At 30.7% G+C, this 20,164-nt stretch overlaps 3 protein-coding genes and 2 long non-coding RNA genes across 5 annotated transcripts; 3 read left to right on the top strand and 2 right to left on the bottom strand.

The window, feature by feature from the left end:
• The first annotated feature begins 2,330 nt into the window (after positions 1–2,330).
• BNAC03G46620D (basic leucine zipper 23) lies at positions 2,331–3,795 on the top strand. The gene is made up of 3 exons (XM_013829713.3): positions 2,331–2,617; positions 2,688–3,454; positions 3,545–3,795. Exons 2-3 carry the CDS (start codon positions 2,737–2,739, stop codon positions 3,571–3,573), a joined length of 747 nt encoding a protein of 248 aa, XP_013685167.1. The 5' UTR covers positions 2,331–2,617; positions 2,688–2,736; the 3' UTR covers positions 3,574–3,795.
• A 6,474-nt stretch (positions 3,796–10,269) lies between these two features.
• LOC106384449 (F-box protein At2g35280-like) lies at positions 10,270–10,743 on the bottom strand. Its single transcript, XM_013824409.2, has one exon. The coding sequence runs from the start codon at positions 10,741–10,743 to the stop codon at positions 10,270–10,272; it is 474 nt and encodes a 157-aa protein (XP_013679863.2).
• A 1,904-nt stretch (positions 10,744–12,647) lies between these two features.
• LOC125583725 lies at positions 12,648–13,748 on the top strand. The gene is made up of 2 exons (XR_007320789.1): positions 12,648–13,196; positions 13,326–13,748. It is a non-coding gene; the product is annotated as an uncharacterized LOC125583725 (long non-coding RNA).
• A 293-nt stretch (positions 13,749–14,041) lies between these two features.
• Positions 14,042–15,379, top strand: LOC106387074. The gene is made up of 2 exons (XR_001277654.3): positions 14,042–14,785; positions 15,110–15,379. It is a non-coding gene; the product is annotated as an uncharacterized LOC106387074 (long non-coding RNA).
• A 3,022-nt stretch (positions 15,380–18,401) lies between these two features.
• LOC106384450 (protein phosphatase 1 regulatory inhibitor subunit PPP1R7 homolog) lies at positions 18,402–19,451 on the bottom strand. Its single transcript, XM_048751176.1, has 3 exons — positions 18,887–19,451; positions 18,677–18,819; positions 18,402–18,588 (listed from the first exon to the last, which is right to left on the bottom strand). The coding sequence occupies exons 1-3, from the start codon at positions 19,061–19,063 to the stop codon at positions 18,483–18,485; spliced, it is 426 nt and encodes a 141-aa protein (XP_048607133.1). The 5' UTR covers positions 19,064–19,451; the 3' UTR covers positions 18,402–18,482.
• Positions 19,452–20,164: the final 713 nt, after the last annotated feature.

Consider the following 20,164-nt stretch of genomic DNA (forward strand, 5'->3'; position numbering starts at 1 on the left):
TAAATTTTAAAATAAAATTAAAATGAATAAAAATCTAAATTTATCAATAAAATTAAATGAATTTAATACTTAAAAAAATTCAAAAAAATTTAAAAACTAAATCCCTAAATTTAACATACACAACTAAAAATTTTCAAAATATTTTTTTATATGTGACAGTTTTCCAATATATTAATAGTAACTATTTTTGAAAAATGACCCTTAATGTTGATGGATTTTGACATATCATCCTTCAAACTCATGACCATCAAAGATGATATATCGGAAATCACCACTAAAGTGCTATCTTATTACATTTTCATGGTTTCCACTAGCATTTGTTGAATTTATTTACTTTTTTTTATTTTTTTTTAATTATTTTGAATGTATTACTAAATTTAAATTTAATTTATTTATTTTTATTTTTAAATTTATTACAGAGTTTTTTTTATTTTTTATAGTTTATTTTAATTTGTTAGTTAATTTAAAATTTTATTTTATTTTTTTATTTTTTTATTTTTATTTTATTTTAGTTTATCAATAAATTTTAAATTTTATTCATTTATTTTCTAAGTTTGATATTTTTATTTTTATATAATTTAAATATTTTTTTATTTATTAACTAAAAAAACAACTGACACGTCATATATACACACAAATGAACAATACCAGTCACATTTTTTCTTGGTAAAGAAACCAGTAAGTTTCAAAGTTCAATCTGTTAACAAAGGGTTTGAAGTGTGAGTTTTTAAGTACCTTTACGCATATTTCTAGTATTAAAAGAGAAATACCCATTAAAAAATACCCCTAAATTTTCTAACTTATTTACATTTTCATGTCACTGAGAATTAAATTAAGCTACCTATTTTAGTGCTTGTCTTTTCCAGTTAAATTAATGAGTTTTCCATAATCAAATTTAAATTTAGTTTTCCATAATCAAATTTAAATTTAGTGTCATTAAATAAACCAACCTATTTTAATGCTTGTCTTTTCCAGTTAAATTAATGAGTTTTCCTTAATCAAATTTAAACTTAATGTCATTAAATGAACCTAAAAATACTTCATATTTAACGTAGCTTATTACGTACGAGTACGGCCCAATAATGAACTTGAATTTTATTTTTACGAAAACGTGAATCACTTGACTTATGTAATATTTAAAATGTATTAACTACAATATAACAAATGCATATAACCTACATATACTTTAGTTTGAAATGATCATGTTCAAGTTTTATATAGTCAACATACATCATGCATCGATCGATGTACAATATTCAAACCACCTATAGTTTTCGTTTTCTTTATAGGATGTATCAACCAACCAATCATCCCATTGATTTTCTAAGCTTTATAAAAAAACAAATCAATAAATACAAACTCAAAATCCAATATCTTCTATTAATCAAAACATAATATCTTCAATGTCGTATCTTTAATGTACCTATTAAATATAGAAACTGTAACCATAATTACACTAATTATAAGAATAGATTTAATTCAAACCAATTGATTTGTTACTTCGATAATTGATTTGCTTGCAGAAGAGGAAACAATAAATTTAAAATTTATAAGAATATAAAGATATAGAGATTCCAACCAATTGCCTATATTTGCGTATGATTTCCGCATAATAAGCTTCAAATTGAACATTAAAAAAGATAGAGAGATTTTTTTTAATCTTTTACCGACACAAACTTAAACAAAACGAAGAGTTAAATGTAATTTTTTTTGTTACACTTCCCGGAAAAAACGGTTACAACATGGGCTTTCATAATATGACCTTTTAACATATTAATGTTATGGACATTTAAAAATTATCTTGACGAAAAACAAAGACTATAAATAATTTATTATTAATAAAATTATGAAATTATTTACAATTTGATGACTAATTCATCGCCCTTTTTTATATGTTAAATTTTTAATAGAAGTTTAAAAATTATTTTATTTTCTTTAAACATGTGTAACTAATTTATAATTTTTTATGTCATACTAAGTCATAATATAATATTTCTTCATATTTTACATTAATAACCATTGTTTTTATATATCGTCTACAATTCTCTAATTACGTCTATTTGTTCAATTTTTTATATGATATCGAATATTCATTGTAAATAGATGGTTTAAGATGCGAAAAAAATTATTTACTTGGTGAATATAATACATCAAATATTACAAATACATTATTTAGTTAAATAAATAACCAAAAACCGAAAATTCAAATCCGGCGCGCGGATTGGGGTGTAGTTCATAGTTTAAAATGCGATTTTGCTGGAATTTAACCATTAACCAATATTTTGACCCCCAAAAAGAAGACCATTAAATACAGTAAAAAAAAACATTGTTGACTGCTATTACTTGGAAAAAAAAAAAGAAAGGAATCTCTGGAAATGGAAATCTCTTTTGGTACGTCCATGTCTTTCCGCCATGGAAATAAAGCCATCTGTTATCATCAATGTCTCTAGGTTTTCCTTTTCTCATTCTCCCCTCTTTCTCTCTCTCTCTTTAAACTCCTCTCCCCGATTCGCCGCCTGCCCAAGTCTCTCAATTCCAAAACTTGGGTTCCTAGTGGCGATTCTCCTCCACTTCGCGTGACCCAATTCACCTGTTTCCGAGTTCTAGGGTTATAAAGGTACCAACTTTCTCCCAATTCAGTATCACCCGATGATTCAAAATCCATAATCGGATCTTAATTGCATCAGGTAACTACTCGATCGACAAAGCTCGAGTCTTTGTTTGGTTTCTGTAACAATGGACGACGGTGAGGTCGAGTTTCCACTTAGCAGCTCTTCGATGGACTCTTTCTTCGACGAGCTTCTCAGGGACTCTCACGCTTGTACCCACACTCACACTTGCAACCCTCCTGGACCAGAGAACACACATACACACACCTGTCTCCACGTCCACACCAAGATCCTCCCCGCTCAGGCCGAAGACAAAGAAGCCACCGACGACACGTCGGAGTCTTCAGGGAACAAGAGCAAGAAGAGGCCCTTGGGGAACAGGGAAGCGGTTAGAAAGTACAGAGAGAAGAAGAAGGCTAAAGCTGCTTCCTTGGAGGACGAAGTCATGAGGCTTAGGGCTGTGAATAGTCAGCTGATGAAGAGGCTGCAAGGTCAAGCTGCGTTGGAAGCTGAGGTTACGAGGCTCAAGTGTTTGCTTGTGGATATAAGAGGGAGGATCGAAGGAGAGATTGGTGCTTTCCCTTATCAGAAACCCGTGGCTCCCAACGCGCATTTCTCTTATACGATGCAGCCTTGCAATAATATGCCATGCGGTGTTGACAACAACTTGTACTGCTTTCAAGATGGGAATAGTGGAGAAGGTGCCTTGATGAATGGGCAAGGTCTGAATGGTTGTGAGTTTGACCAGCTTCAGTGCTTGGATGGTGATCAGAATTTAGCTGGGTGTAGTAATGGAAACGGAACGTTCGGTGTCAATGCATCCGGGGTTGCTAATAAGAGAAAACGTGAGACTCTATCATGATTTCTCTTAAGCTTTTGTTTTGTGTGGATTTAGTTTGTGAACTCATGGTGTTTGCTCTTGTTTTTTGCGACAGGTGGGACTCCTGCCTCTAAAGCAGTTTGAAGTATCACCACCAGTCATGTGGTGCTGCTCTCCATTTTCACAAGGCTTTAGTTAATTATCTTTCAATAAGTAATAGAGTTGAACTGCATCACCAGCTTGTCTCGGGTCCTTTTGTGCTATTTTTCATTTTTTTGAATCTCTCTTTTTGTGTTTCTTATGTAATTGCATTTCTTTGTTGACGCTAGAAGTAAGACTTGTTTATATTCAATTCGAATTATGCCAGTGTTCTTGCCGTGTGATTTTTGTACTTTAATAGCTTCGTTCTTGATGCTTTGATGGAAGATGTTGAATATTGCATTTGGGGACGATTATTTTGATCAGTCTTGTAGAGATGCGGAAACTGGAGCTTTAGGAGTTTTTCCTTGAGATCTCTGACTATGCATAACAGAACAAAAATTATAATGATTCTTGAATCCTCTTGCTTACTATTGTCATGTTCAGTAGTAACACAGGAACTCAAACTTCACTTACAACTAAAGTAACGGAGAGACCAGATCGTTTCCTAATTTCATTGCTGTTATGTAGTTTATCCTTGTTTGATATCCTCATCGTTCTCAGCTTCATCTTGGTCTCGATAGATGTTTTCCGCCATTTGCCAGACCTGAAGACTGTTGTCTTCTGCTACATTTGCAATGACCCAAGGCTCTTTTTCGTTCCAAGCAAAATCTGATATCTTAGCCTTGTAGCCTACATGAGAGAAGAGTAACTCTGGTGGACTATCTTCAGCAGCATCTAACTTATCTCAAGCTGCTCTTCTTACTCAACGTTGAGCAATCTTAAGAATAAAAAAGTCCATATTTAGAGTTCTGCAAAAAAGGTGAGCAGATCCCAGACCGTCAGCCTTCTGTCTTCACCGGAAGATGCAAGCACCGTTACATGGCTAGGATCCCACTACACTTGGAATGCTTCTCCCCTGTAATCCAAATCTTTCATCTAAGTGGTTGGCTACTTGGCTGCTCAAGACGTGCAATGGTACATTCAGCTTCCATAGGTCAAACAAGGCAACCGTTGAGTCTTAGGAAGCTGTGGAGTACAGGACATGCAAGCTTGAAATATCAGTCCTCTCAGTCATTAAATATAATCAGAAATGGTTCTTACCTCTTTCTCGTGAATTTTCACTTGGTGTTGCATTTGGTTTGTTCATGTGTCCCGTATCACCGAACCGATAATCATCATACGTTTAAATTATTTAAATTTTTTTAAAAATTTTATATATACTTTAAATTATTCAGAATCTAAATAAAATAAAATATTACATACGAATAATGTATGCCAAAATATTTAAACTTACATAAATATTGGTTTAGCTTAAATATTTAGATCAGAACCTTGATTGGAGAACAGATAATAAAATAATACTCCCACCGTTTCATATTGTAAGTAGTTTTAGAGAAATATTTTTGTTTCAAAATGTAAGTAGTTTTCGTATTTCTAGGTAACTTTTACATTTATTGAATACAGTGTGACCAATCAAATTAAATAAACTTATTTTTTATTGGTTAAATTATATCTAACCTATTTATTATAAAATACTTTTTAAAAACATAATAATTTTCTTAATCTTCGCGCTTTTAGCCAAAACTACTTATATTATGAAACGGAGGGAGTAGTATATAAGCAGTATGCTTGTAAGCAGTATGCTGCAGAACTTGTATGCTCTTACTAAACTATTTAATATAATGATTAGTAAATCAAAATGAGCATTATTATAAAAAGTAGTATACAATATATAATATATTTATTTCTACTGAATATATTTCTAATATACATAATATATATATATTAATATATAAAATTAAAAGATATGCAATTAATTTATTTTATTTAGTAATGTCAAAATTATGTTTATATCGAAAATGTTATTATAAAAATATATTTTACAGTTAAATAATATCTTTTAAAAATATATTATTTCACATTTAAAATATAATATAATTAATAATAAAATATATTTTAAATGTGAATTTTTATTTTTTAAGATATACTTTAATTGTAAAATTTATTTTAAAAGTATAAATTTTATTTTCTGGATATAAAAATAACTTTATCATGTTATTAAATAAAACAAATGAATAAGTTATATATTTTTCTTAATTTTATAAATTATAAATACAAATGCTCTACTAAAAACTCCATATGAAAACATTGACCAAAGAGCATTTAGAGAACATTACATTTGGTATATGTTTTTCTAACAAATGTTGATTGGATAATGTAGAGCATAATTCTTATGCTAATTCTCTAGCAATCAAAGGCATGTCTATGTACATTAATAATTTAGCCTCACGTTGAGTTGAAAGTCATCATTTATTTCAGTATTTTGTAACTAGGAAGATTAAAATTTATCTATGTGTCATGTATTCCACATTAAGAGAGTCAATTTTCAAGTTAAAAAATTTAATGTATTAACTATATAATCAATCACATAATATTTTATAACAAGTTGATTCCGAGATTTATATCTTTTGATGGGTTAGTCTATCTTAGCAGGATTTTGCATACCCGACGATTGAACCGGTTAGCATGTGAAAACTTTTTGATCTATTTGTTAAAGTAAATAACCATTGAACCAAAAACTAAGTAAGTCCGATTACAATTCTGGAATCTAAATTGATGTCCAATCAATTTCTATCAAAACATATACATACAAATGATGATGAAATGTACATGTAAGCTAAACAAAATGCACATACAAATGATTATGAAATGTACATGTAAGCTAAACAAAATGCAATAGTATCATCACATAACATGTATGTTACATGTAAGTTATACAATATGTAGGTGATAACGCTAATTACACTTTGAGTATCGATTTTTTAATCCACCATACATCACTTGAACTAGATAAATTATGAAGTTGGACAGAATATGCTTTGATCCTACTTGTATGTAGGCTGATAGTAAACTCTTAGTTGTTATTATGCTGATATATCATAAGATGAAGCTGTCTAATATGCTGATATATCATATTATGCTGAAACATTTTCTAACTCTGTCTAATATGCTATGGGAAACATTTTCTATGTAGGTTTTCAAATGAATATTTTTTTATCCAACTTAGATAACTTAAATGATTGACATTATATTATGAAGATGACCACGAGATGATACTAATTTGTATGCTTAGCTGATATATGATAAGATGATACTAACTCTAACTAATATGATTATTTTTTATTTTTATGTAGGTTTTTGACCGATTTATCATACCAAAGTATTTTTTTCACGTTTCACGTACTACTGATTTTTCATATGATAACAAACATTATATAACCTTTTGAAAACCAAACGTGAATTGAAATTATATCTTTAATATATTAGTTTAGGTGATGTACAGGGAATAGATCGATGCTTGAGAATAAAATATAAGGAACAACAAACATTAATGGTCCATAGTGACAATCTTATTATTACTCTTGTAATTTATGCCCTTTTTAATAGAGTTTGTTAGGAGGATTAAGGTGATGACACGTGAGAATCAAAACATAAGTCACAATTTAAAAATGTTTCTCAATTAATATATATATATAGGGAATTATAAAATTGGAAGGTCATATGCTAGATTTTATTCATATAATTATACAAGAAATGTTTACAAAAAAAAATATACAAGAAATTAGTTTCAAGTTCATTTAAACTCTCAAGTCAAATGTGTTATAAAAATTTATTAAATATATATATACAAAATTTAAAAGTTATATTTAAATATTTTCTTAAATAATAAAAGATTTCAGACTTTTTTTAATGAAGATTGTGAGTGTAAAAGTTAATATATTTTGAAGACCATAATGACAAATTGACAATGAAAATGAAAAGACCATTTATGGTGTAAAGGGAGAACAAGAGGAATTTTCAAGGATAAAGGTTATTGGCTAAAAATCATTGTTGATGTTTAAAAAAGTGATAAAATGTTTGACTACCACGTAATATAGACAACAATTAAGTGTAGATAGTGTAGTTCCTTCAGATGATGCTCATATTAAGTTAATTTAAGAAATAGATATTTGAATTGTTCACAATTACTCTTCTTCTCTTACCAATATGGTTGAAACTCACATATATAAATAACTAGGGCCGGCCCGTAGGGGCGGGATGAAAATTTAAAACCAATTTAAACAGTTAGAATGAATGTTTAATATAAATTTGTATCATATAAAAATATACATATTAATTAAATATTGTATATGTTAATGTATTTGAATACTACATAGACTATGAAGCTACCAATATTTGCTTTGATTAGGGATATTTGCTTGCTTTGATTACTGTTGAATGAACTATGTAAATTAAATTGGTTGGTAAGCTGTTAGTACAAAACTATATGTCATGTCTTGGGATTTTTGCTTTTATACCATCTTTTTTTTGCAAAAAAACTCTTATACCATCTTTCTTTTGAGGTTGGGACGTTCATCGGGTTTAGTTGTACGTGGTTGTTGTTTTGATTAAGTTATTTAAAGTAGTTTTCTTTTCATGGTTATATACATGCAGGTTTCCTTTTTCTTTATTTGGCCAAATATTGGAAATTATAAATATACCCTACCACTAAAAATATTTCTATGTATATATAATTTAAAAAAAATATTATTCAATGTTTATTCCACCTTGATTAGAACAATAAGTTGAATATATCTTAGACCACAAATCATAATTATTCTCAGTCTTATACATTTTATTTTTCAAGTTATTGTTACTTATATTTCATTTTATACATTTCTCTTAATATTTATGTATGCATCCATAATATTTTTTAAAAAGGATTTTTCATTAACTAATGTATTTATTGCAGTTTTAAATATATTATAGTTTTTGTGCACTTGATTAAATTTTTTTGGCGTTGGTGGTATTTGAAGTGGTTGAGAACCTAAATTAATATTTACTTTCATAAAGTTTTTGGTGTATGTTTAAAAATAAAAAATTTGTAAAGGCTTTTAAATCATATGAATATAATATTCAACACACTACTGTTGATTGTTTATATACTTAAAATTTTGACGTAGGTAATTGCAAATTTGCTGAACTCATAGATTCGTTGCTACTTTATAAATTATCACAGGATGAGGTACATAGGCTAAAGATTGCTTTGATGATAATATAACGTCCATATCGTAATGTGTGTTTTTTTATCTATTATGTATTAAGAAATAATTAACACATTCAATAATATTAAAGAGTAAAAAGCGCTGTCAATTGTTCATAGTATAAGCCCAAAGTTAAACTCAAGTCCAGCCAAAGAAATGAAATCCAGTACCGATAAGCTCAAGTGATGTGCCGCGTTTCACCGAAGACGGACACGTGTCGGCCTGTCATAGAGTGACTTTCCACGTGGATAACTTAGGAGAGAGACAAACTTATTTTTATATATATACTAGGGCAAGACCCGCCCTACGAGCGTGGTATTCTTTACTTGTGATCTCGTTTTTATTTTTTTATCTGATTTGGTGGTTTGTTTTTTAGATTTGCATTTGCGAAAGATACGTATAATAGTGTTTATTGTCTATTAGGACCTTTTAAGTGATGAAGGATATTATTATATCTATTTTAGTTAATGTTTGATGTTTGCTTATTTTTATCACTTGTTTTTGTTTTTTTATTTGTTATCAAATATATTTTATGACATTATACTATTTTAGTTATTATCTTTATTTTATGTTATGTTTTTTATAATGAGAACACATTTTAATATCATCTTTGGATATGTTTAAATAATTTTGTTTATTTTTTATTATTCTTGCTAGATATTATAAAATTGTATTAGTATGATACAATTTTCATGATTGAAATGATATACATTTATTAAATGTTTGTTCAATTTTTATATATAGTAAGTGTTATTCGAGTTTTTATTGTTGTGGTTACTCAAAACATTGATTATTTTATATTTTGTTTATATTGAATGTACTTGTATTTTAGATATATTATTCAGTTTCAGTGTATTATTAGTGGCTGTTTTACCTATTCTATTACCTTCTATATTGTTGCATTTGTTATACCGAGTAATATATTATTTTATTTTAAAATTTTGCTGTAAATTTATTATGGAACAGGAAAAACATAATATAATATAATTAGTTAAAAAATATATCGTGTGCTATGATGTTGGATCAAGATACATACATTTATTGAATCATTATGTGTTATGTATTACATGTTCTTAATAATTGTTTATTTGATGTTTATCTCGAATTTGAGTGGTGAGTTGTATACTATGTTTTGAAATTAGAAGTTTGGTTAGTGGGCTTAATGTTTATTGGTTACGATTGTGAGGCATGAGCTTATGCTCGTAGGTGCGGATGTGTGTTGAAACGGTGTAAACTTGCATTGCAAGAAATGATAGTATGACCAAAGTTTGAGTATGTATGACCAAATGATTTTTGATAACCAAGTAAAGATCCGTTAATATTAAACACATGTACTGGAATATTTAAAGTTCAACAAAACAGGATACTTATAAAAGAGAATCAGGAATTCAAAACTTGGCAAGTAAATGGATCTTTGGGCAGGGCGAATGCAATGGTCAGGTTATCATATCCAAGAACATCTGCATTTGCTTGTAGTAATAACAAACATTACACCTATCTTCTTTTCCTTTGAGCATGCAGATTCTTGGGGGCATTATAAGGATCATGTTTGTACCATAAGATGGCCTCTTCACGATCGGGACATCTCGCAAGGTACTTTTCAGTTTCTCCAATATCAGTCGACTGATAACATGTTTGTACGCCAATTGAAGAGGTCCATAAATGTCATGCCTTCTTCATGTTCTCCTGTGATCATTAGAAGATTAGCATAGAAATATGTACCTAAATCATGGTTGTTCTTGGCCGAGAACTTTAGATGTTTAAGGCCTTTTTTAGGCTGATCCAATGCGAAGTATTGCTTCACTTCCTCTATAAAGTGTGCCTCAGCATTGCCAGCTTTGAGGCAAGCTTCCATCTCTTGTGTATAGCATCTAAGTGTAAGGAGAGGGCTCCTTGTGAGGTGGCGTATCCTGGATTTTTTAAAGATAGTGTTGTAAGTCTTTTGTGCAAAAAAAACGTCAGGAGCATAGACACAGGCAATGACATCGGAGATGGAAAACTCAGAAGCATTTTTGAGTTTCTTCAAGTAAACGGAGTTGTGTTTTGGCTTGTTGGCGAGACGTGCGGAGGCTCTGAGTTGGGAAGTCATTTTTCTTTATGTTTATGTATTCTAGATGGTGATGATAATTGTGAAATAGAACATTGTTTATATAGGTGGAGGATAGGGGTCTCCATGTAAGTGTAGATGCGAGTTAATGGCTTTGTGAAGATGCAGTCAAACGTGTATATACGTTATAACAATATGTTTCATAATTATATTTTAGTTACTTGCTAGTACGTTAGTGTAAAACGTGTGTTATTATATTTTAAAACCTTAAACAAATTTAATATTGGATGGAGCTTCTTTGTATATTTGTAAGGTTCAATAAGGCTTATAGGTATGTTATATCTAATGGTTTAATAAGATGTTTTTGTATTATATTATCTTATGTATGATTCTCAGAGTGTATTGAGCAGGGGCGGAGCTACATGATGAGGAGTGGGGTCAGCTGACCCCGGTAAAATATGAAAAAATAAAAGTTTAAGCTTAGACATGTGAATAACAGTTACTCAATTAATCTACTTCCTTTCATTTGACCTCACTTATCCCAACTTCGATTCTCCTCTCTGCACCTACTTGTCTTCTCTTTTTACCTTTTTCTTTAACTCATTCCGGCCTAAAATCCCCGTTTTAAACCGAACATATAAGTCAAGCCAGTTTTTTATTGCTTTTTAAGTGGTTTCTTATATGTTTTTTGTTTGTTTACGTTCTCATTGTTTTTTTCTTTCAGTTGTTTTGCAATTTATCTAGTAATTTTCCACTTTTGTTTTAAAGTTTTATTTAACAAATAATTTTTAAATACCTTATATACTGTACTTTTTGTTTCAAATACATTTTCTTCTAAAAATTAAAACAGCTTAACAGTTTATATTACAAATACTTTTAAATTAGTATTAATAAACTGTACTTCAAAAAAAATTTTAATTTAAATTATGACCCCGGTATAAATATTTTCTGGCTCCGCCACTGGTATTGAGTTAGGTTGTGTAACTTTGTGCGTATTGTGCTTTCCTCAAACAGTTTCAGGATATTTTTTTTTACTACACATATATAAAGATTGAAAGATATTAATATAAATTCTGCGTGTTTTGAGGTGAAAGGGGAAAAAACTTTTACACATAAAAAAATATTAATATTAATCTTAATTATGTTTTTGTCCAAACGGAATAATGTTTTAGTAGCTATGTTTAGATGTGAATAAAATACATTTTACATGTAATACAATTTATAATTCATTTTAATACAATTTTTTTGAGATGTAAGATGATTGGTTTAGTTAAATAAATAAATAATAGTATAAGATAATTATTCTGTCGATTCATTATGTGAATTTATGGTATGATGAATATTTAAAGTAAAAGTAGGGATCCTTTTTAATATCTTGATGCTAGTGGGAACTCCCCTAACGTAAAGTATATTCGTATGTTATGGTTCAATATATGTATGTTAAACCAGTAAATTCAGTTTTGCATTAATTTTTTTTTTGTGTTATGTATTTTTTAAATAAGCTTGACAATATATCGTATATTCCTTGGTTCTTTCACTTTTTTGCGTTTTTTATTTATAAAAAATCTTCTAGGTTTTTTGGTACATGGAAATAGAAGACAATTCATCCAAATTGATGTTGTTTATTTAAGCATATAAATGGTGATATACTCCTAACTGTTATGAAAATAAACAGTTTTCTCCTGGTTTTGAATATTACACATCCAAAACAGTTGTAAATCCTCATTGTTTTGTTGCCATTCCAATCACTTTGATACAAATTAGTAGGTACCAGTGAATAATATCTAATGGATTATGGTATATAGATAGATGATGATTTTTAAATCCTAGTAAAGAGATTCTAACTCTTCCTTCGATTAAAAACAATCTATATGATCTAACATTATATAGAAGACGAAATGGACCAGATACGTTGTTACTATGTAGTGGAGAGAGAGAACTGAAAGTTAAGATTTATGGGGCAAAAAGATACGTTTATTTAGTATGGGGTCCGAAATACAAAAAACAAAACAAATCCCAAATTTCTCAAAAACAATGGGCGTTGTTTTGAGTTTCCAATTTTAACAAAATGCACATTGTTTTATGTTTTCGGCATTGGAAACGTTGTTGAAACAAACATTTTCCTTCTCTTCAAACTGCAATTAAAAAGCCCATGAAACGACGTCATTTAGTAAAGAGATCTCTTCTGAAGTCGTCAGCACCAGATCTATCCTCTTCCAATTTTCACAGACAAATTCAAAAGCATCAATGGCCCTGGAGATTATTGGTCGTCACACTCTCTTTTTCGATGGCTACCTTTGTAAACTCCCCGACGGCGCTGGTTAATTGGAACAGCCACCGGTACGATGTTCTTCACCTCCTCTCTTCGCTTCCACCTCCGCGTATGAAGCGCGGCCGTTTGGTTTCAGATGACCCCGACTTGAAATCGGACCTCAATCATGTGCGCTAACTTGATTTACCGGCGGAATCTCTATCTCTTTCGCATGATGAGAGAGGTAAGGAGATGAATCTCATATATATTTATAACAAACCCACACCGCCTCTCTAAACAATGCTTTAAAGACGCATTGTCGGGGAGTGAATCAATGGGATTAATCACGAAATCACAACTTGGGCCGTTTCAGATAGAGAAAGGAAGCTCAGACATCACATGGCGCCATCGCAGGAATAGAAGAGACGGTCTGCGATTCTTCAATTGAGATTAGGGTTAGAGCGAGAACCACATCTATCTGGGCCGGATGAAGAAAGCACATCTCGACGTGCGTCTAAATGAAACGTCGAGTTTCATTAATCGGCGACACGTGTCGCGATGAGGAGCGACGACTTATCTAGCTGGCGGGTGACGTGGAGGCACCAGGATTGAGAGAACTGTACTTTATATATATAGATAGATAGATAGATAGATTCAGAACGTAGCATCGACCAACTCCCAGTCTTAATAAAATATTTAGGGGGTATTAGTGAGAGTGAGATTTATATAGAGTTTGTTAATTTGAAAGTTGATAGATTTTTTAAATTCGAAAAGAGTTATAAAGATTTTTGTATAATGTGAAATTCTATGAAAATAAATTGATATAATAATTCTAAGATTCCCCTTAAACTCAATCGCTGAATAACAGTAGTTTATAAATCATATAGAATTAAATTTAAATTTGTTACTGAATAACACCTTCTTTTTTTTGTTCACCTATTGAATAACACCTCTAAGATAGTATTCCATAAACTACTTCAATATTTTCTAAAACTTCACCATAAATCTCAGCAAATAGTATAAAATGTTGCAAATCTTCTTCAGATATTTCAAATCATAAAATTTTAATTGGTGACCACTTATTGAATGGAATAAATAGAAAAAAAATGTTGAACAAAAATTCATCTGAAGAAAGGAACTGAAAAAAAAAATTGAAAAGAGAGGAACAAACTCTCCTCATCAAAATTAGACAAAAAAATATTTCTTCATTAGTTCAATTATATACAAGGAAAAGTGAGGAATGAAATGGACCCACATGCTACTAGTTTGCAAAAAAAATTCAACTTAACTGGTATTAATTCTAAAGAATAACAAATTCATCATATTTTCTTTCATAAAACATGGTCACTAATTACAGCTAAAATCTTACATATTTAGTAAAAAAATCTTCTGAAACTTCACCATAAATCTCAGAAAATAGTATAAAATCTTACATAATTAGTAAAGAATCTTGCAACTTCTTCAGATATTCCAAATCATAAAATCTTCTCAAATATAAAACCCAATAAACTACTTTAAATGCTTAGTCTAATACATCCCCAAGGTTGCTACATGTCAATGTTTGCTAATAATATAGATTTATGGTAAGTCAATATATAAAAGATTATAGCTATAATATTTTATGTATTCCGCAATCAAAAATTCAATATTTTATGGTCAAATCATATAATATAATTTGATCACCTAAATTGTACTATAAAAACAAATGAGCTGTAGTCTTCAAACTCACAACTGAAATAAAAAAAACAAAAAGATATTTACTTAGGAAAATGAAAACTGTTTCTTTTAAACTTTTGCTTTTGCTTTTGATATCTACCCTTCTCGTCACCGTTAGTAAGTAAACATGTCATACTAACAATAGTGTCTCTCAAAACCACCAGAATTATATATTTCTCTGTATCAGTGATTGAGCTTGTAGCAAGATCATTCATGTACCAAATGCCTAAGATGCTCTAGCCAAGACCGTTTGCGCTTTTTTTATAGAAATCTAATTTTTGTTGGTTATTGTATTCCGGTCTGGATCTCCAGACTACCGCTTGAGTGATAGTACAACCTTTTGATGTTAAAAAATGATATTCTGAATTAGTTTTTGGTTTGTTTATTTATATTTCAGTAATTTTATTTCTAATATCATTTTTATATATTTTGTGTTTTAAGGAGGATATATCAAGTGTGAAACAACCGATCAATGTATGGACGCATGTAAATGCGAAGATGCATTTTGTGACCTTCATAGGTGCTACTTTGGGAAAAAAGCTAGGAATAAAATTAATGTTGGTTCTTCAAGAAACAATTATCTTGCAGAAAATAAAAGATGTGGTGGTGGTAGTGGAGGACCTCCACCTACCAATTAAAATGATAAAAGTGTCTTTATATGTCTAACAATAAAACTTATTTGCTGAATAAAAATACAAATTCGTTAAAGAACTTTGATTTATTAATATGTTGATCCTCATAGGTTAATGAACTTTTAATTATAAACCAAGATCTATCTTCTCCTGTAAAGGTTTCTCTATTGTCATAGCTACTAATACTCGAGCTGTCCAATCTAACACAACATTCAATGGAGATTCTTCGATGATCCTATGACATTTTCTGCAATATATCCGCCACTAGACCGTTTCAATTTTTAACAAATGTGTTCTATCACAAAAATATTTGTAACATAAATACTCACCAAAAACATGAATATCTATTTCTCCATATCTCTTTTCACTATTCTTCATTCTGATTAACATTTCTCAAGTGACTCAATAACGAACATAAGAAGTTATGTTGTCAATCTCTATTGAGAACATTCAATTCAATCACATGGAGAATTCCAAAAATACTAAATCATCAGACAGGGTTGTCAAACTCCCTACTCATCAAACTCAACAACCGGACCATAACTAGTCAAAGGTAACCCATCAATTGAATCTCCGAAGAAGGTTCCAGGATCTACATCAGCTAATACCAAATAAACTCTTTCAGATTTTGTATATGTCTCCACTAATGCAGAATCATCACAATTGCTTGAAGGTAGTGCAAAGCGATAAGGTTTTCGCTTTTTTTAAGCATTAGCAAGTACGTTTTAAGCTATTCTGAAGGTGAAGAATCAAACTCAGAAGCTTCTGATTCTGAGCTAGAACAAGAATCCGAGAAGGTGGATTTGATGACACCTTTAAGAAAAAAAAATTCTCAGAAAGTGACCGCTCAAAGCTTCTGCAAAAGCAAATGAAATGTTTCTACAAAATGTAGGTCAGGGAAGCATGGTGGACAAGGCTGTGGTAACTCAGGTGGCTATGGAGGAGATAGTGGCCGTAGAAACCGAGGGATCATGGTTAGGTTCTCTTATACCCATATCTTCCAATGAATTTGTGGTGAATGCTTCAGAAGTATAATTCATATCATTTGAGAATTCAAGTCTTTATATCACTTGTATTTTTCTACTTTTAAAAACAAACTAGGGTCTTTGTCCGGGCTACGCCCGGGTAAATTTCTTCTTATAATTTTTAATTAATTTTAGCTTGTTTATTTTCTTATAAAAGCATGTATATGTATTATTTCAAAATTGACTACCAAAAACATAAGTAATAATACAGAAATTAATTTATTATGTTCTCCAACGAATTTGAAATGAATAAACACAGGGGTTGATTGGTAATGGTGGTAAATGTTTTAGACATCCACTTTTTTCTAAAATTTTTATTTTTAAAACAATCATAATTTATCTTTTAAAATTAAAGATATAGTATAAAGTTTTTTTGAAAAAAAATAATATATTAGTTTTCAAAATCAAATTTTCTAAAGATTTCATTTAGTGCTTTGAAAATAGATATATAGCAAAACAATTAAAGCCAAAGCAAAACAATTCACAGATTATTTTCTAAAGTAAAAACAAAAACAAAAACTTCAGAACAACCAATCAACCCCTTACTCTTTGTTGTTTATTTATTATTAAAATGAACGAAAAGTTATGAATAGTCAATATTTTTAAGTTTCAGCTAAAATCTTTTATTTCATACAAAACAATTGTTAAATCTACATTTAATTTAAAACTTTTTTATGTATTTAGAATTATTGATTTTACATTTTCAATTTCTGCCCTCTCTACAAAAAATACAAACTGACATATATACAGACTTTTTGCATTGTTTATTTCAAATGATAAATAATTCCATTTGTATAATTAATTTACGGCTATACAATATTGATTTGATACACTAACCAAAATTCTTTTATCAAAGAGACTGAAAACTAAATTTTTTAGTTAAATGTTAAGAAATGTATTTTGATCAAATATCAACGGAATTAAGAGAAATGAAATTGCTTTACATGGTTTCTGATTAAAATAGATGATTTAAATCGGTTATTTTTACAAAACCAAACTATTTTATGATAAAAAAAAAATAAACTGAATAAAAATATCAAACAACAAAAAAAATTATTTTTCTCAAAACCAGCTTATGGAAACACATTACAAAAAAAAATAAAACACAAACCAAACTAATCCAATTTTGTTTTTAAACACCACCAGAAATTAGTCTTTAAATCATATAAACCAGAGCATCACTCTGTAGATTTGGAAACACTACATAAAATTTGAGTATAATATAGGACTGGCGATGCCTTGCAAGTGCATATAATTATGCAATGAGTATGCAAAAACATGTTAAAAAGCCAATATTATCTTAAAAACAAACTATGTTCTTACAAAAATCTTAAAAACAAACTCTTGTTTAGCCGATAACACTAACACAGTGTGTTTTAAATATTTTTTTGTTAGGCATGTGCTTAATGCCCCCTAGATTTTAATATGATGATAACTTAATAGTTGTCTTTGTGGTACATACATTGGCGTGCCAATGTTTATATCTGCCTGTGTTGCCTTTCTTCAATCTATATATGTGATTAGTGATAACATATAAACTTTATTACTCCTCCAAATGATCTAAAACATTTCACAACCAAGAAGCTTGGAAAGGCTTTACACATACATAGCATCGTTGGTTAAAAAGTATTTAAAGGTTTGATAAACATCGGGAGTGGAAGCTGGAGTGACCAACAACTCCGAAGCAGTCCACAGTCTCTGAGCTTTAAGATTGCACGATCCGGATTAGAAGTCCGAGCTTCATTACAGTCTGAAAAGTATTTGCCGCACACGTTCCTCAATCTCGGACTCGTTGCTAGGCAGCATGTCGTTGCTGCTGCCTATAAATAATTAACAGGGATCAGTAAGCTATTTTTATGAAGTCGTACGTTAGTTTGGATAATTCTAAATATATGATTTATAAATGAAAATCGATCAAATATTGATTTGACTTAGATACCTGAGGAACGGACTTCAAAAGCTTAGAGGTCAAGAAAAAGACAAAATCAGTGATGAGGTCGTCTCGGTCTCTTGTGAGACGCGTTCTCACGATTCCAGGATGAACACAATTTTCAGTTACATTAGCATCCATTTTCTATACAGTGATTAGTCAAATTGTCAGAAGTCATATTATATTGTTAGAAAAAAATAAGTTAATAAAAGGGTTTTAATGACTAACTACATGGAGAATCCGGGAAAGCTGTTAGCTTTAGAGCCTTCAACAGCTTCTGTGATAGCTTCAAGTATTTCTATCTGGTTGTCATTAAGCCATAAATCTTCCAGCCTACAGGTAAAGGAAAAGTCAGAACGTAAACAAACAAAAATCACCAAAATAAAAAAGTCAGTCCTGAAGAAAAGGAAAAGTGAAATACTTTGTGAGGCTCTGAATGTCATCAACTGATGTGAGCTTGTTGTTCGACACGTCTAATACCCGTAGGTTAACCAACGCACTCAAGCCTTCCATTTTTGAGATACCATTATGGCTCAGATACAACTCTTCAAGAGCAACACAGTCCTGTCCACATATTTTTTTCAATGCATCAGATTTAGTAAAATGATGGTAAGAGTAAAACAACACACACCTCAAATCCTTTCATAGAGGTCAATTGATTGCTCTGCAAGCTAATCTTTTTAATACATCTGAGCCCACACAAGTTCACAACTTTGATACGGTTTCTTCCCAGCCACAGCTCTTCTAACTTTGTCAAGCTCTCCATATTCACCATCACCTGAATAAACCTCAATGCTTTCATATTCATTGCTAAAACATTGTAAAGTAATCACGACAAATCTAAACCCACAATCTATTGGACCCTAGCTCAAGAATCTGCAAGTCGTGCAAGTGTTCAATCTCCATAATCTTGTTAACTTCATTCTTAGACATATAGAGCTCCTTCAACGTGCTAGAGGCCTTTGATAATCCTTCCAACGAAGTGATTTCATTGAAAGATACATCAAAGACCAAAAGCCTTGAGAATATACTTATATCTGGTACTTCCGCTAGCTTGTTATCTCTGAGAATCAGCTCTTACATATACAAATGACTATCAATCGTAAGGCCTCGAGAGATCATATTTGTGAAATTCGCAGAATCAGAGAGTGGATGATAATAATCACCTCGAGATCGGACAAGGCGTCCCAGCGAGAGAGAGGCTCGACGGCGGAGTCTTCGATTAGGTTTTGGCGAAGAGAAAGCTTCATGAGCATAGAGAGGTGAGCGATCCTCGAGTCCAGTTCCGATAAACGGTTCACCGTGAGATCCAGGTCACTTAGCGTCGGAGGTAACTCGATTGAATCGAGATGTAGTGGAGTATTGATTGTGGAGTTCTGGATCGAGAGAACTGAAACGATGGTGAAGAAACGGTGAAGATGAAGAGCGAAAAGCGTAGAGCCTCGTGTTATCCGTCTTGGGTTGAATTTTTTTTTTTAATTGAACCGGGTAGCAAAGCCCAATGCTAACCGACGAAGCCCATCGAAACACAGCAGAACCCATACGAAAGCAAGAGCTTCGTGTCTTTTGCCAGCGTGTATTATTGGAATGTCTTGATTGGTTAAATATATTAGCCTACGTGGACATGCTAGAAACACTCCATATTCACACCTTTTAGTATAGTTTAGATTATATGTAACAGTAACTTTTATAAAATAAATATATTATATTAAAAAATCGTCTATGAGTACAAATGTTTTGACTAGTTCATATTTGAAACGAAAACAACCCATTATTTTGTTTTTATTTTTAATAAGATATCTCATTTTTCATGTGTTCAATTTTTCACTGGGTCCTACAACTAACGCCTAAGCCGACCACAATGTGAACGCTCCACAAATTGTGATTTTTCTATTTTGCGCAGTTTTTT

This window comes from Brassica napus, chromosome C3, assembly GCF_020379485.1.
Source record: "Brassica napus cultivar Da-Ae chromosome C3, Da-Ae, whole genome shotgun sequence".
Classification (NCBI taxonomy): domain Eukaryota; kingdom Viridiplantae; phylum Streptophyta; class Magnoliopsida; order Brassicales; family Brassicaceae; genus Brassica; species Brassica napus.